The sequence below is a fragment of the Zosterops lateralis genome, assembly GCF_965231275.1.
Source record: "Zosterops lateralis genome assembly, chromosome: 31".
Taxonomy (NCBI): domain Eukaryota; kingdom Metazoa; phylum Chordata; class Aves; order Passeriformes; family Zosteropidae; genus Zosterops; species Zosterops lateralis.
Window position 1 is genome coordinate 407,532 of NC_139791.1, and position 16,839 is coordinate 424,370.

The 16,839-nt window shown below is 49.3% G+C and overlaps 2 protein-coding genes across 2 annotated transcripts in view; both read left to right on the forward strand.

Moving 5' to 3' along the window:
- Positions 1–16,839, forward strand: part of LOC310920722 (uncharacterized protein) — a gene marked incomplete at its 5' end in the record, with an annotated part of 43,021 nt that overhangs the window by 3,928 nt on the left and 22,254 nt on the right. The window lies entirely within an intron of this gene.
- On the forward strand, positions 144–15,156 carry MAG (myelin associated glycoprotein; the record flags this gene model as incomplete). The annotated part of the gene is made up of 10 exons (XM_083880672.1): positions 144–1,396; positions 6,980–7,276; positions 8,193–8,248; positions 8,314–8,452; positions 9,764–10,024; positions 11,389–11,551; positions 11,612–11,727; positions 12,806–12,902; positions 14,137–14,212; positions 15,016–15,156. Exons 1-10 carry the CDS (start codon positions 1,054–1,056, stop codon positions 15,154–15,156), a joined length of 1,689 nt encoding a protein of 562 aa, XP_083736798.1. The 5' UTR covers positions 144–1,053.

Consider the following 16,839-nt stretch of genomic DNA (forward strand, 5'->3'; position numbering starts at 1 on the left):
GGCCATACTGGGCCATACTGGGCCATACTGGTCCACACTGGTCGGGCACTGGTGACCCCCCCGTGTCCCCCCAGGGTCACCATGAGCCGCCTCCCGCTGCTGCTGCTGCTGCTGCTGCCCCCAGGTACTGCTTTAGACTGGTTTATACTGGTTTATACTGGTTTGGACTGGTTTGGACTGGTTTGGACTGGTTTGGACTGGTTTGGACTGGTTTGGAATGGTTTGGACTGGTTTATATTTGTTTGGACTGGTTTATACTGGTTTGTACTGGTTTTTATTGTTTTTTACTGGTTTTTATTGTTTTTTACTGAGTTTTACTGGTTTGGACTGGTTTGGACTGGTTTATACTGGTTTATACAGGTTTTACTGGTTTGGGCTGAGCTGGACTGGTTTGGATTGGTTTTTACTGGATTATACTGGATTTATTCGTTTGTACTGGTTTTTACTGGTTTGTACTGGTTTTTACTGGTTTGGACTGGTCTGGACTGGTCTGGTCTGGTTCCCTCCATTTTTCCCCCATTTTTTCCCCATTTTTCCCCATTTATAACCCATTTTTTCTCAAATTTCCCCCAATTTTTTCTCCATTTTTTCTCCATTTCCCCCCATTTTTTCCCCATTTTTTCCCCATTTTTTCTCCCATTCTTCCCCCATTTTTTCCCCATTTTTTCTCTCAATTTTTCCAATTTTTTTTTCTAATTTTTTTCATTTTTTTCAGGAATCCTGGACCACCTGGATGCCGCTTTTTAACCCTTTAAACCCCAAAACCTCCCATTTCTCTCTACATAAGGACCCCAAACCCTCCCCTATTAAACCCCAAACCCCAATATCTATTTTTATTAATTTTATTTTATTTTTTTCTATTATTTCAGGAATTTTTGGTGCCTCCTGGACCACCTGGATGCCGCTTTTTAACCCTTTAAACCCCAAAAATTCCCATTTCCACCCACACGCACCCCCCAAACCCCCATTTTTCCACCCCCTATTTCAATAATTCTAATTTTTATTTATTTATTCTATTTTTCAGGAACTTTTGGTGCCTCGTGGGCGGCCTGGATGCCGCCGGCCGTGTCGGGCCTGGCGGGTTCGTGCGTGTCCATCCCGTGTCGTTTCTCGTACCCCGAGGAGCTCCGCCCGGGGTCTCTGCAGGGCCTTTGGTATTTTGGGAGCCCCTACCCCAAGAATTACCCCCCGGTGGTGGCTCGGTCCCGGCCCGGGGCGGTTCATGAGAGTTTTTCTGGCCGGGCTCGGCTTTTGGGGGATCCCGGAGTTCGGGATTGTTCCCTGGAGCTGGGACCCCCCCTGAGTGCGGAATTGGGGGGCAGGTATTATTTCAGAGGGGATTTAGGAGGGTACAACCAGTACAGCTTCAGTGAGCACACCACGCTGGAAGTGCTGGGTAAGTCAAATTTTTGGTAATTTTGGGTATTTGGGAGGTTTGGGAATTTTTTGGGATTTTTTTGGGATTTTTTGGGATTTTTTTGGGGATTTTTTGGGGGTTTTTTTTTGATTTTTCAGGGATTTTTTTGTGATTTTATAGTGATTTTTTTGAGAATTTTTTGGGTTTTTTTGGGGTATTTTTTTGTGATTTTATAGCGATTTTTTGAGAATTTTTAAGGGATTTTTAAGGGATTTTTAGGGATTTTTTGGGAATTTTTTTGGGGAATTTTTAAGGATTTTTTGGGATTTTTCGCGATTTTTTTGGGATTTTTTTGAGAATTTTTAAGGGATTTTTTTGGAATTTTTTAAGGATTTTTTGAGAATTTTAAAGGGATTTTTTTTTTTTTTTTGGGGGGATTTTTTGGAATTTTTTGGAATTTTTTTGGGATTTATTTTTTGGGGATTTTTTGAGAATTTTTAAGGGATTTTTGGGGGGATTTTTTTTGGATTTTTAGGGTTTTTTGGGATTTTTTGGGGAATTTTTTGAGAATTTTTAAGGGATTTTTTGGGGTATTTTGGGGATTTTATAGTGATTTTTTGGTGATTTTATAGTGATTTTTTGGTGATTTTTTTAGTGGTTTCTTGGGGATTTTTTTGTGATTTTTTTAGTGAGTTTTTTTGCAATTTTTTGGTGATTTTTTTTGGGGATTTTTTTTTTATTTTTTTAGAATTTTCTTAGAATTCTTAGTGATTTTTTAGGGATTTTTAAAGGAATTTTTTGGTGATTTTTTAGGGATTTTTTTTAAGGATTTTTTGGAATTTTTTTGGGATTTTTGGGGGACTTTTTGGGGATTTTTTAGGCATTTTTTGGGGATTTTTTTTGATTTTTTGGTGATTTTATAGTGATTTTTTGAGAATTTTTAAGAGATTTTTTGGGGATTTTTTTGAATTTTTTTAGGGATTTTTTTAGGGATTTTTTTAGGGATTTTTTGGGGATTTTTGGATTTTTTTTTTTTTAATTTTTTGGGGATTCTTTTGGGATTTTTTGGGGGATTTTTTTGGGATTTTTTGGTGATTTTTTTTTTTGACTTTTTTTTTTTTTTTTTTTTTTTTTTTTTTTTTTTTTTTTTTGATTTTTTGGGAATTTTGGGGATTTTTTGGGAATTTTTTGGGGATTTTTTGGGAGAGGAGAATTTTTGGGACATCCAGAACTTGATTTTTTGCACATCTAGACCCCAATTTTTGGCACACCCAGAACCCCATTTTTTGGGGATAAAAGGAATTTTTTTGGGATATTTTGACCCCATTTTTTGGGATAAAATACAGGGATTTTTGGGAGATCCAGAACCCATTTTTTGGGACATCCAGACCCCATTTTTTGAGGTAGAAAAGTGGGATTTTTGGGACATCCAGAACCCATTTTTGGGATAAAAAAGTGAGATTTTTGGGACATCCAGAACCCATTTTTTGGGGTATCCAGAACTTGATTTTTTTGATATTTGGAGCCCATTTTTTGGGACTAAAAAAGGACAATTTTTGAACTAAAGGATGGGAACTTTTGGACTAAAAAAGGACAATTTTTGAACTAAAAAAGGACAATTTTTGGGCTAAACCATGCCCATTTTTGGGGCGATTTTTGGGCTAAAAGAGACCAATTTTTGAGCTTAAAGACGGCGATTTTTGGGCTAAAAAAGGACAATTTTTGAGCTAAAGGACGGCAATTTTTGGCCCATTTTTGGGACAATTTTTGGGCTAAAAGAGACCAATTTTTGGACTAAAAGACGGCAATTTTTGGGCTAAAAAAGGACAATTTTTGAGCTAAAGAACGGCAATTTTTGGCCCATTTTTGGGACAATTTTGGGGCTAAAAGAGACCAATTTTTGGACTAAAGGATGGTGATTTTTTCACCTAAAAAAGGACAATTTTTGGACTAAAGGACGGCGATTTTTGGGCTAAAAAAGGACAATTTTTGAGCTAAAGAACGGCAATTTTTGGCCCATTTTTTGAGATTTATGGGGATATCCAGAACCACATTTTTGGGATATTTGGAGCCCTTTTTTGGGACATCCAGACCCCAATTTTTGTGATAAAAAAGTGAGATTTTGGGGCATCCAGAACCCCATTTTTTGGGGATAAAAGGAATTTTTTTGGGATATTTTGACCCCATTTTTTGGGATAAAATACAGGGATTTTTGGGAGATCCAGAACCCATTTTTTGGGACATCCAGACCCCATTTTTTGAGGTAGAAAAGTGGGATTTTTGGGACATCCAGAACCCATTTTTGGGATAAAAAAGTGAGATTTTTGGGACATCCAGAACCCATTTTTTGGGGTATCCAGAACTCGATTTTTGAGATATTTGGACCCCACTTTTGGGACATCCAGAACCCATTTTTTGGGATATTTGGACACCATTTTTTGGGGTATCCAGAACTCGATTTTTTTTTTGATATTTGGCTCCCACTTTTTGAACTAAAAAAGAGCCATTTTTGAACTAAACGATGGCGATTTTTGGGCTAAACCATGTCCATTTTTGGGGCCATTTTTGGACTAAAAGACGGCAATTTTTTGAGCTAAAAAAGGACAATTCTTGAGCTGAACGACGGCAATTTTTGGGCTAAAAACGTGCAATTTTTACCATTTCCAACCCCAAATTTTTTTTGTAATTTTATTTTCCAGAGGAGCCGGTCCTGACGGTGCCCCCCGAGGTGGTGTCGGGGACATCCAGAACTCGATTTTTGGGACACCTAGAACCCATTTTTTGGGGTATCCAGAACTCGATTTTTTTGGATATTTTTCTCCCATTTTTTGGGACTAAAAAAGGGCCATTTTTGAACTAAAAGACGGCAATTTTTGGGCTAAAAATGGGCAATTTTTGGGCTAAAAATGGGCAATTTTTGGGCTAAAAAAGGACAATTTTTGAACTAAAAAAGGACAATTTTTGGGCTAAACCATGCCCATTTTTGGGGCGATTTTTGGGCTAAAAGAGACCAATTTTTGAGCTAAAGGACAGCAATTTTTGGCCCATTTTTGGGGCAATTTTGGGCTAAAAGAGACCAATTTTTGAACTAAAAGACGGCAATTTTTGGACTAAAAAAGGACAATTTTTGGGCTAAAAGACGGCAATTTTTGGCCCATTTTTGGGGCAATTTTTGGGCTAAAAGAGACCAATTTTTGAACTAAAAGACGGCAATTTTTGGACTAAAAAAGGACAATTTTTGGGCTAAAAGACGGCAATTTTTGGCCCATTTTTGGGGCAATTTTGGGGCTAAAAGAGACCAATTTTTGAGCTTAAAGACGGCGATTTTTGGGCTAAAAAAGGACAATTTTTGAGCTAAAGAATGGCAATTTTTGGCCCATTTTTGGGACAATTTTTGGGCTAAAAGAGACCAATTTTTGAACTAAAAGACAGCAATTTTTGGACTAAAAAAGGACAATTTTTGAGCTAAAGAACGGCAATTTTTGGCCCATTTTTGGGGCGATTTTGGGGCTAAAAGAGACCAATTTTTGGACTAAAGGATGGTGATTTTTTCACCTAAAAAAGGACAATTTTTGGACTAAAGGACGGCGATTTTTGGGCTAAAAAAGGACAATTTTTGAGCTAAAGAACGGCAATTTTTGGCCCATTTTTTGAGATTTATGGGGATATCCAGAACCACATTTTTGGGATATTTAGAGCCCTTTTTTGGGACATCCAGACCCCAATTTTTGTGATAAAAAAGTGAGATTTTTGGGACATCCAGAACCCATTTTTTGGGGTAGAAAAGTGGGATTTTTGGGACATCCAGAACTCAATTTTTTTGGGACATTCTGACCCCATTTTTGAGACATCTAGAACCCATTTTTTTGGGACAAGGAGGGGAATTTTTGGGACATCCAGAACCCCATTTTTTGGGTTAAAAAAGGGTGATTTTTGGCCCATCCAGAACCCCATTTTTGGGGTAGAAAAGTGGGATTTTTGGCACATCCAGAACCCCATTTTTTGGGATATCCAGAACTTGATTTTTTTGATATTTGGAGCCCATTTTTTGGGACTAAAAAAGGACAATTTTTGAACTAAAGGATGGGAACTTTTGGACTAAAAAAGGACAATTTTTGGACTAAAATATGGCAATTTTTGGGCTAAAAAAGGACAATTTTTGAACTAAAAAAGGACAATTTTTGGACTAAACGATGCCCATTTTTGGGGTGAATTTTGGGCTAAAAGAGACCAATTTTTGAGCTAAAGAACGGCAATTTTTGGCCCATTTTTGGGGCAATTTTGGGCTAAAAGAGACCAATTTTTGGACTAAAAGACGGCGATTTTTGGGCTAAAAATAACCAAATTTTTTTTGTAATTTTATTTTCCAGAGGAGCCCATCCTGACGGTGCCCCCCGAGGTGGTGTCGGGGACATCCAGAACTCGATTTTTGGGACACCTAGAACCCATTTTTTGGGGTATCCAGAACTCGATTTTTTTGGATATTTTTCTCCCATTTTTTGGACTAAAAAAGGGCCATTTTTGAACTAAAAGACGGCAATTTTTGGGCTAAAAAAGGACAATTTTTGAACTAAAAGACGGCAATTTTTGGGCTAAAAAAGGACAATTTTTGAGCTAAAGAATGGCAATTTTTGGCCCATTTTTGGGGCAATTTTGGGGCTAAAAGAGACCAATTTTTGAGCTAAAAGACGGCGATTTTTGGCCCATTTTTTGAGATTTATGGGGATATCCAGAACCACATTTTTGGCACATCCAGACCCCATTTTTTGGGACAAAGAGAGGAATTTTTGGGACATCCAGAACTTGATATTTGGGACATTCTGATCCCATTTTTTGGGATAAAAGAGGGGAATTTTTGGGTTTAAAGGAGAGTCATTTTTGGTACATCCAGAACCCATTTTTTGGGATATCCAGAACTTGATTTTTAGGATATCTGGACCCAGTATTTTGGGACTAAAGGAGGAAAATTTTTGGGCTAAAAAAGGACAATTTTTGGGCTAAAAAAGGACAATTTTTGGGCTAAAAAAGGACAATTTTTGGGCTAAAAAAGGACAATTTTTGAACTAAAGGACGGTGATGTTTTCACCTAAAAAAGGACAATTTTTGAGCTAAAAAATGGGCAATTCTTGAGCTGAACGACGGCAATTTTTGGGCTAAAAACGTGCAATTTTTACCATTTCCAACCCCAAATTTTTTTTGTAATTTTATTTTCCAGAGGAGCCCGTCCTGACGGTGCCCCCCGAGGTGGTGTCGGGGACATCCAGAACTCGATTTTTGGGACACCTAGAACCCATTTTTTGGGGTATCCAGAACTGGATTTTTTTGGATATTTTTCTCCCATTTTTTGGACTAAAAAAGGGCCATTTTTGAACTAAAAGACGGCAATTTTTGGACTAAAAAAGGACAATTTTTGAACTAAAAAAGGACAATTTTTGGGCTAAACCATGCCCATTTTTGGGGCGATTTTTGGGCTAAAAGAGACCAATTTTTGAGCTAAAAAAGTGCAATTTTTGGCCCATTTTTGGGGCGATTTTTGGGCTAAAAGAGACCAATTTTTGGGCTAAAAGACGGCGATTTTTGGGCTAAAAACAACCAAATTTTTTCTGTAATTTTATTTTCCAGAGGAGCCGGTGCTGACGGTGCCCCCCGAGGTGGTGTCGGGCGCGGTGGCCGAGCTGCGGTGCCGCGTGCCCGACGCGTGTCCCCGGCAGCGGCCGCGCCTGCGCTGGGAGGGGGCCCAGGAGCTTCCGGAAGTTTCCGAGCGCGAGTGGCGCGAAGACGCCGCCGGAGCCGCCTCCGTCGTGTCCCGGCTGCGCTTCCGGCCCCGGCGCGAGGACGGCGGGAGGAGGGTGGGCTGCCAGGTGACCCTCCCCAACTCCAGCCTCACCTTCGCCGCCGACGTGGCGCTGGACGTGCAGTGTGAGCACCTGAACCTCACCTTAACCTCACCTGGGCACACCTGGGGACACACCTGGGGGGGCCTGGGGACACCTGGGGACACCTGGGGGCACCTGGACACACCTGGGACACACCTGGGGCAGGGTGGGCTGCCAGGTGACCCTCCCCAACTCCAGCCTCACCTTCGCCGCCAACGTGGCGCTGGACGTGCAGTGTGAGCACCTGGGGACACACCTGGGACACACCTGGGGACACCTGGGGGCACCTGGGGACACCTGGGGACACCTGGGGACACCTGGGACACACCTGGGGACACCTGGGGGCACCTGGGACACACCTGGGGACACCTGGGACACACCTGGGGACACCTGGGGACACCTGGGGACACACCTGGGACACACCTGGGGACACACCTGGGGACACACCTGGGGACACACCTGGGACACACCTGGGGACACCTGGGACACACCTGGGACACACCTGGGGCACACCTGGGGACACACCTGGGACACACCTGGGGACACCTGGGACACACCTGGGACACACCTGGGGACACCTGGGACACACCTGGGACACACCTGGGGCACACCTGGGGACACACCTGGGACACACCTGGGACACACCTGGGGACACCTGGGGGCACCTGGGGGAGAAAAATTGGAGAAAATTGGGGGATTTGGGGCACCTGGACACACCTGGGCAGTTTTGGGGGCAGCTCCTGACTCACCTGAGCCCTCCCTGACTCACCTGGGCAGGTTCTGATTCACCTGGGCAGGTTCTGGGCAGGTTTGGGGCAGGTTTTTGCTATTCCTGACTCACCTGGGCAGGTTTGGGGCAGGTTTTTGCTATTCCTGACTCACCTGGGCAGGTTTGGGGCAGGTTTTTGGGGGTTTTTTACTCACCTGTGCACTTTCTGACTCACCTGTCCTGTCCCCAGACGAGCCGCAGGTGCTGGAGGTGTCGGGCCCGTCGGAGGCCCTGGAGGGCTCCCAGGTGGATTTTGGCTGCTCGGCCGAGGGCCGCCCCCCCCGCTGCTCACCTGGTTCCGGGGGCCGCAGGTGCTGCGGGAGGAGCCGGGGGCGGAGTCCCTGGGGTTACACCTGGCCCAGGTGAGCCCCCAGGACAGCGGCCTTTACACCTGCGTGGCCGAGAACCGGCACGGCCGACACAACCGGAGCCTGGAGCTGAGCGTGGCCTGTGAGTGACGCACCTGGGCACACCTGGGGACACACCTGGGACACACCTGGGGATACCTGGAGGGCACAAAAACACACCTGGGACACACCTGGGGATACCTGGGGACACCTGTGAGGGGTTAAAAACACACCTGGGCACACCTGGGACACACCTGGGACACACCTGGGGACACCTGGGGATACCTGTGAGAGGTTAAAAACACACCTGGGGACACCTGAGGAGGGCTGGGGCACACCTGGGGATACACCTGGGCACACCTGGGATACCTGAGAGGGGTTAAAAACACACCTGGGGACACACCTGGGGATACGCCTGGTGAAACACCTGGACACACCTGGACCTGGGGACACACCTGGGGATACACCTGGTGAAACACCTGGACACACCTGGACCTGGGGACACACCTGGGGATACACCTGGGACACACCTGGGGACACACCTGGGACACACCTGGGGACACACCTGGGGACACACCTGGAGATAGCTGGGGACACACCTCGTTCACACCTGGCTCACACCTGGCTCACCTGTATAAACACCTATCAGTCACCTGTCCATGTCTCACCTGTCCATGTCTCACCTGGAACTCATCTGGAACTCACCTATGCACATCTATACACACCTGTAACACACCTATAACTCACCTGTCCATATCTCACCTGTAACTCACCTGTCTTGGCAGACGCCCCCTGCCCACCTGTGCTGAACGGCTCCCTGTGGGCGCTGGCCGGTGACCAGGTGAGCCTCACCTGGGACTCACCTGTGCTCACCTGGACACACCTGTGACTCACCTGTACACATCTATACACACCTGTGACACCTGTACACACCTATACACACCTATAAACACCTGTAACACACCTGTAACTCAATGTAACTCACCTATACACACCTATACACACCTGTGGCTCACCTGTAACTCACCTATACACACCTATACACATCCATACACACCTGTACACACCTGTACACACCTGTACACACCTATACACACCTGTAACTCACCTATACACATCTATAAACACCTGTGACTCACCTGGACACACCTATACACACCTATAAATCACCTATACACACCTGTAACTTACCTGTGCTCACCTGTAACTCACTATAACTCACCTATAAACACCTGTACACACCTGTAACTCAATGTAACTCACCTACACACACCTGTACACATCTGTGACTCACCTGTACACATCTATACACACCTATAAAACACCTGTACACACCTGTAACTCACTATACACACCTATAACTCACCTGTACACACCTGTAACTCACCTGTCCACATCTCACCTGTCCCCACAGACGCCCCCCGCCCACCTGTGATCAATGGCTCGCTGTGGGCGCTGGCCGGTGACCAGGTGAGCCTCACCTGCGCCGCCCGCAGCCACCCCGCGCCCATCCTGACCGTGGCTCGCGGGCGCCGCGTTGTGGCCACGGCCGTGTACGAGCCGCAGGTGACGCTGCTGCTCGAGGCCGCCGCACCTGAGGACGCCGGGGAGTACCTGTGCAGGGCCGAGAACCAGCACGGCCACAGCAGCCTCGCCTTCAACATCACCGTCGAGTGTGAGTCGAAAAATTTGGGGGGAAAAAATCAAAATTTTGGGAAAAAATTGGATTTTTTGTGATTTTTTTTTTTTGATTTTTTGGGTTTTTTTGGTGAAAAAATGGGATTTTTCGCGAGGTAAAAAGGCGATAAAATAGGGGAAAAATAGGATTTGGAGAGAGAAAAGAATTTGGGGGGGAAAAAGGGGATTTGGGGAAAAAACGAAAATCAAAAGGGAAAAAATGGGGAAAAAACCTGATTTTTTGGGGATTTTTGGGGATTTTTTTGGTGAAAAATGGGATTTTTCACGAGGTAAAAAATGGATAAAATAGGGGGAAAAAGGAAATTCAGAGAGAAAAAGGATTTGGGGGGAAAAAAGGAGATTTGGAGAAAAAACGAAAAACAAAACTGAAAAAATGGGGGAAAAGGGATTTTTTTGGCGATTTTTAAGGTATTTTTTAGGGAAAAAATGGGATTTTTTTGGTGAAAAAATGGGATTTTTCGCGAGGTAAAAAGGGGATAAAATAGGGGAAAAAGAGATTCGGAGAAGGAAAAAAGTTTGAGAGGAAATAAGGGAATTTGGGGAAAAAACGAAAAACAAAAGGGAAAAAATGGGATTTTTGGTGATTTTTTGGTGATTTTTGGAGGACTTTTTAGGGATTTTTTGGGGATTTTTGGGAGATTTTTAGGCGATTTTTTAGGGATTTTTGGGGTTTTTTTTTGTGGATTTTTGGAGCGATTTTGGAGGATTTTTTGTGGATTTTTTGGGGGATTTTTTTGGGATTTTCCCCCAATTTTTCCCCCAATTTCCCCCATTTTTTCATGGATTTTCCCGCAAATTTCCCACAAATTTTCCCCATTTTTTCACCAATTTTTCTCCAACTTTCCCTCAATTTTTCCCCAATTTTCCCCCACCTTTTCCCCATCTTTTCCCTAATTTTTTCCCTCAAAATCCCCACTTTTCACCCCAAAATCTCTTTTTTTCAGACCCTCCCATTCTGCTCCCCGAGTCGCGCTGCTCCCCGGTGGGGGAGGGCGTGGCCAGGTGTGTTTGCGCCAAAATTTGTTCCCCCAAAATCCCCAATTTTTGGCCCAATTTTTATCCCCAAATCCCCAATTTTTCCCCCAAATTTCCCCCAAATTTTCCCCATTTTTCCCCAATTTTCCCCCAATTTTCCCCATTTTCTTCCTTTTTTCCCCCCATTTTTCTCCCATTTTCCCCCCATTTTTTCATGAAATTTTCTCCAAAATTTCCCCATTTTTTCATCAATTTTTCTCCAACTTTCCCCCATATTTTCCCTAATTTTCCCCCACCTTTTCCTCACCTTTTTTCCAAATTTTCTTAAATTTTAACCCACTTTTCACCCAATTTTCTCTCCCACAGACCCTCCCATCCTGCTGCCCGAGTCGCGCTGCTCCCCGGTGGGGGAGGGCGTGGCCAGGTGTGTTTGCTCCGCCTCGGCGGCCCCGCCCCCCCAGGTGTCCTTCGAGCTCCCCTCCCTCAACCTGACGGTCACCGAGGGCCACCGGGACTTCGCCCTCACCGGGCCCGGCTCACCTGGGCACACCTGGGACACACCCGAGATCCACCTGGGCACACCTGGCAGCGTCACGGCCGTGCTCACCTTGAGGGGAGCTCACCTGGAGCCGCGGCTGGCGGTGCTGTGCGCGGCCAGGAACGGACACGGGGCCGCCAGTGCACAGCTGAAGTTTGTGCATCCAGGTAAAAACACACCTGGGGACACCTGGGAACACCTGGGGACACCTGGGCACACCTGGGCACACCTGGGGACACCTGGGGGCAAAAAAGTGGGAAAAAATTGGAGAAAATTTGGAGAAAATAGGAGAAAATTAGAGGAAAACACCTGGGACACACCTGGGAAACACCTGGGACACCTGGGGACACCTGGGACACACCTGGGACACCTGGGGACACACCTGGGCACACCTGGAGACACCTGGGGACAAAAAACTGGGAAAAAATTGGAGAAAATTTGGAGGAAATAGGAGAAAATTAGAGGAAAACACCTGGGACACACCTGGGGACACACCTGGGACACCTGGGGACACACCTGGGACACACCTGGGGACACACCTGGGACACACCTGGGACACACCTGGGACACACCTGGGGACACCTGGGACACACCTGGGCACACCTGGACACACCTGGGGACACCTGGGGACACACCTGGGACACACCTGGGGACACCTGGGACACACCTGGGCACACCTGGACACACCTGGGGCACACCTGGGGACACACCTGGGGACACCTGGGGGCACTTGGGCACACCTGGGACACACCTGGGCACACCTGGACACACCTGGGGCACACCTGAGGACACACCTGGGGACACACCTGAGATACACCTGGGGACACCTGGGGACACACCTGGGGACACACCTGGGGACACCTGTCACACACCTGGGACACACCTGGGGACACTTGTTCTCTCTGTCCCTTCCCTGTCTCACCTGTCCCTCTGCTGTATTTCCCCTGTCTCACCTGTCTCTCACCTGTCCCACAGCAGGCCTGGTGTGGGCCAAGGTGGGCCCTGTCTCACCTGTCTCACCTGTATTTATCTCACCTGTATCTCACCTGTCTCACCTGTCTCTCACCTGTCTCTCACCTGTATCTCACCTGTCTCTCACCTGTCCCACAGCAGGTCTGGTGTGGGCCAAGGTGGGCCCTGTCTCACCTGTCTCACCTGTCTCTCACCTGTCTCACCTGTCTCACCTGTCTCACCTGTCTCACCTGTATTTATCTCACCTGTCTATTTATCTCACCTGTCCCACAGCAGGTCTGGTGTGGGCCAAGGTGGGCCCGGTGGGCGCGGTCGTGGCCTTTGCCGTTCTCATCGCCCTGGTCTGTTACCTGAGCCAGAGCCGCCGCAAGTGAGCCCCGCCCCCCGCCGGACACGCCCACCCGGCCACGCCCAGCGGGGGGCCACGCCCATGGGGGGGACCTGGGGGAGGCCACGCCCACCCGGCCACGCCCAACGGGGGGCCACGCCCATGGGGGGACCTGGGGGAGGCAACGCCCACCAGGCCACGCCCAACGGGGGGCCACGCCCATGGGGGGGACCTGGGGGAGGCCACGCCCACCCGGCCACGCCCAGCGGGGGGCCACGCCCATGGGGGGACCTGGGGGAGACCACGCCCACATGGAGCCACGCCCATATGGGGACCCTGGGGAGGGGAGGCCACGCCCACCGGGAGCCACGCCCATGTGGGGACCTGGGGGAGGCCACGCCCACCAGGAGCCACGCCCACCTAGGGAGGGAGAACAGGGAGGGGGGAAGGGCCACGCCCATGTTGAGATACCCCCAATAGGCCACGCCCACGGTGACTGGACACAGATAGACCACGCCCACTTTTGGCCACGCCCACATGGGGATAAAGGAGGAAAGGGGAGGCCACGCCCACCTGGGGCCACGCCCACCTGGTTATAAAGGGACAATGGAAAGGGCCACGCCCATGTTGGGATGATCCAAAATAAGCCACGCCCACCATGGGGACCCAGGGGAGGGATGGGGAGGCCACGCCCACCTGGGGATAAAGGGTGGAGAGGGACAGGAGGCCACGCCCATTTTGAGATACCCCAATAGGCCACGCCCACCGGGGGCCACGCCCATGTCGGGATAAAGGGGGGAAGGGTGGGAGAGGCCACGCCCACATTGGGAAACCCCCAAGAGAGGCCACGCCCTTAACGGGAAATCCCATCAGGCCACGCCCACAATGAAAAATACACAAACTGGCCACGCCCACAATTAGAAATGGCCCCAAAGAGGCCACGCCCACAATGGGAAACCCCAATAGGCCACACCCACAATGAGAGACCACTCCCCAAAAAGCCACGCCCATGTTGGGCCACACCCAATGAGGCCACACCCCTTTAGGCCACACCCACTTTAGGGCCACACCCTCAACAAAAAAAGAGGCGACGCCCATATTTGGTCACATCCCAACAAGCCACGCCCCTTTAAAGCCATTTATGGCGAAGCCACGCCCCCAAATGCCCCCACCCATTTCCAGACCACGCCCCTTTAGGCCACACCCACACGGGGGAAACTGAGGCACAGGGAAAGGGGGCGTGGCCTCCCGGTGACCTTTGACCCCGCCCCTGCAGGAAGGCGTCGGGAAGCCCCGAGGTGACCCCGGTGACCCCCCCGGGGGGGCGGGACCCGGAGCCACGCCCACTGCAGGTGAGGGGGGAGGGGCAACAGGGGAATTCGGGGGGGATTTTGGGGATATTTGGGGGATTTTGGGGGGTCCTGGGAGGGATTTGGGGGATTTTGGGGGGATTTGGGGGATTTTGGGGGTTTTTGGGGAGAATTTGGGGGTCCTGGATGGAATTTGGGGATATTTGGGGGAAATTTGGGGGATTTTGGGGGGTCCTGGGAGGGATTTTGGGGGATTTTGGGGGAATTTGGGGCATTTTGGGGGTCCTGGGAGGGATTTTGGGGGGATTTTGGGGGTTTTTGGGGAGAATTTGGGGGGCCTGGATGGAATTTGGGGATATTTGGGGGGAAATTGGGGGGATTTTAGGGGAATTTGGGGGATTTTGGGGGAATTTGGGGGGTCCTGGGGCATTTTGGGGCAAATCTGGGGGATTTTGGGGACCTTTGGAGGGTCGTGGGGGGATTTTGGAGGGTCCTGGGAGGGATTTTGGGGGGATTTGGGAGGATTTCTGGGACATTTTGGGGGTGTTTGGGGGAATTTTGGAGGGAATTGGGGGATTTGGGGGGTCCTGGGGGGAATTCTGGGGGATTTTTGGGGTCTTGGATGGATTTTGGGGGAATTTGGGGGAATTTGGGGGGATTTGGGGGGATTTGGGGGGTCCTGGGAGGGATTTTGGGGGGTCTCAGGGGGGAATTTGGGAGATTTTGGGGGGTCCTGAGGGAATTTGGGGCCATTTGGGGGGTCCCAGGTGGGATTTTGGGCCCATTTTGGGTGCGCCCAGGTGTGCCCAGGTGCGCCCAGGTGTGACCCCGCCCCTCCCCCCCAGGCCCGCTGGCTCCGTGTGGGGCGTTGGGCGCTGGGGGTGGGGGAGGGGCCGGGAGCCCCCCCCGAGGCCGCCCCTCCCCCCAAACCCGCCCGGGGACCCCCCGAGGAGCCCCCGGAGTACGCCGAGATCAGGGTCAAGTGACACACCTGGGACGCACCTGGGACACCTGGACACACCTGGACACTCCTATCACACCTGGACACACCCACCGGACATACCTGGGACACACCTGGGACACACCTGGGGACACCTGGACACACCCATTGAATCAGGACACACCCACCGGATACACCTGAGCACACCTGGGGACACACCTGGGACACCTGGGACACACCTGGACACACCTGGACACGCCTGGACACACCTGGACACGCCTGGACACGCCTGGGACACACCGGGGACACCTGGACACATCCATTGAACCTGGACACACCCACCTGGAGACACCTGGGGACACCTGGGACACACCCACCAGACACACCTGAACACGCCTGGACACACCCATTGGACCTGGACACTCCCGACCCACCTGGACACACCTAGACACACTTGGAGACACCTGGACACACCCACTGGACACGCCCATTGGACACACCCAACCCACCTGGACACGCCGAGATCAGGGTGAAGTGGGACACCTGGGGACACACCTGGGACACACCTGGACACTCCTATCACACCTGGACACGCCCATTGGACACACCCATTGAACCTGGACACACCCACTGGACACACCTGGGGACACACCTGGAGACACCTGGAGACTCCTGGACACACCTGACGCACCTGGACACACCTGGGGACACCTGGGCACAACTGGACACGCCCATTGAACCTGGACACACCTGGACACACCAACCTCACCTGGACCACACCCACGCCCATTTCCTACTACTGGCCACACCCACTTCCTTATTTGGAATGTGACCACACCCACCTCACCTTGGCCACGCCCACTTTCCTCAGTCACGATCACGCCCGTCCCGTTCCGGCCACGCCCCTTTATCTCCCCTGGCCACGCCCACTTTTGTGACCACGCCCATTTCCTCCCCTTGGCCCCGCCCCCTCCTCGTTAATTATTTATTGATCCCAATTAACGCCCCTCCCCCAATAAAACCGGAAATGACCAAAAGGAACCCTGAGTTTGGGACATTTTTGGGGAATTTTGGGGGATTTTTGGGAATTTTAGGGGGATTTTGGGGGATTTGGGGGGAATTTTGGGGAATTTTGGGGGGATATTTGGGATTTTGGAGGATTTGGGGGGATTTGGGGGGGTTGGGGGGATTTTGGGGTATTTTTAGGGAATTTTGGGGGATTTTTGGGGGGATTTTGGGAATTTTAGGGGGATTTTGGAGGATTTGGAGGGAATTTGGGGGAATTTTGGGAGTTTTGGGGGAGTTTGGGGCAGTTTTAGGGAATTTTGGGGGATTTTGGGGAATTCTGGGAGATTTTTGGGGATTTGCGGGAGTTTTGGGGCAATTTTGGGGGATTTGGGGGGATTTTGGGAATTTTAGAGGGATTTTGGGGGATTTTTAGGGAATTTTCAGAAAATTTGGGGGGAATTTGGAGAATTTTAGGGGATTTTTGGGGGGATTTCGGGGATTTGGGGGGGAAATTTGGGGGATTTTTGGGAAATTTGAGGGAATTTTGTGGATTTTTTTGGGGAATTTTGTGGAATTTTAGGGATTTTTTTGGGGATTTTGGGGAATTTTAGGGAATTTTGGGGATTTTTGGGGAATTTTGGCGGGATTTTGGGTCCCGTTTCCCGCCGCCCCCGTTGCCATGGCGACGCGTCCTCTCCTTCCTCTCCTCTGATTGGTCGCT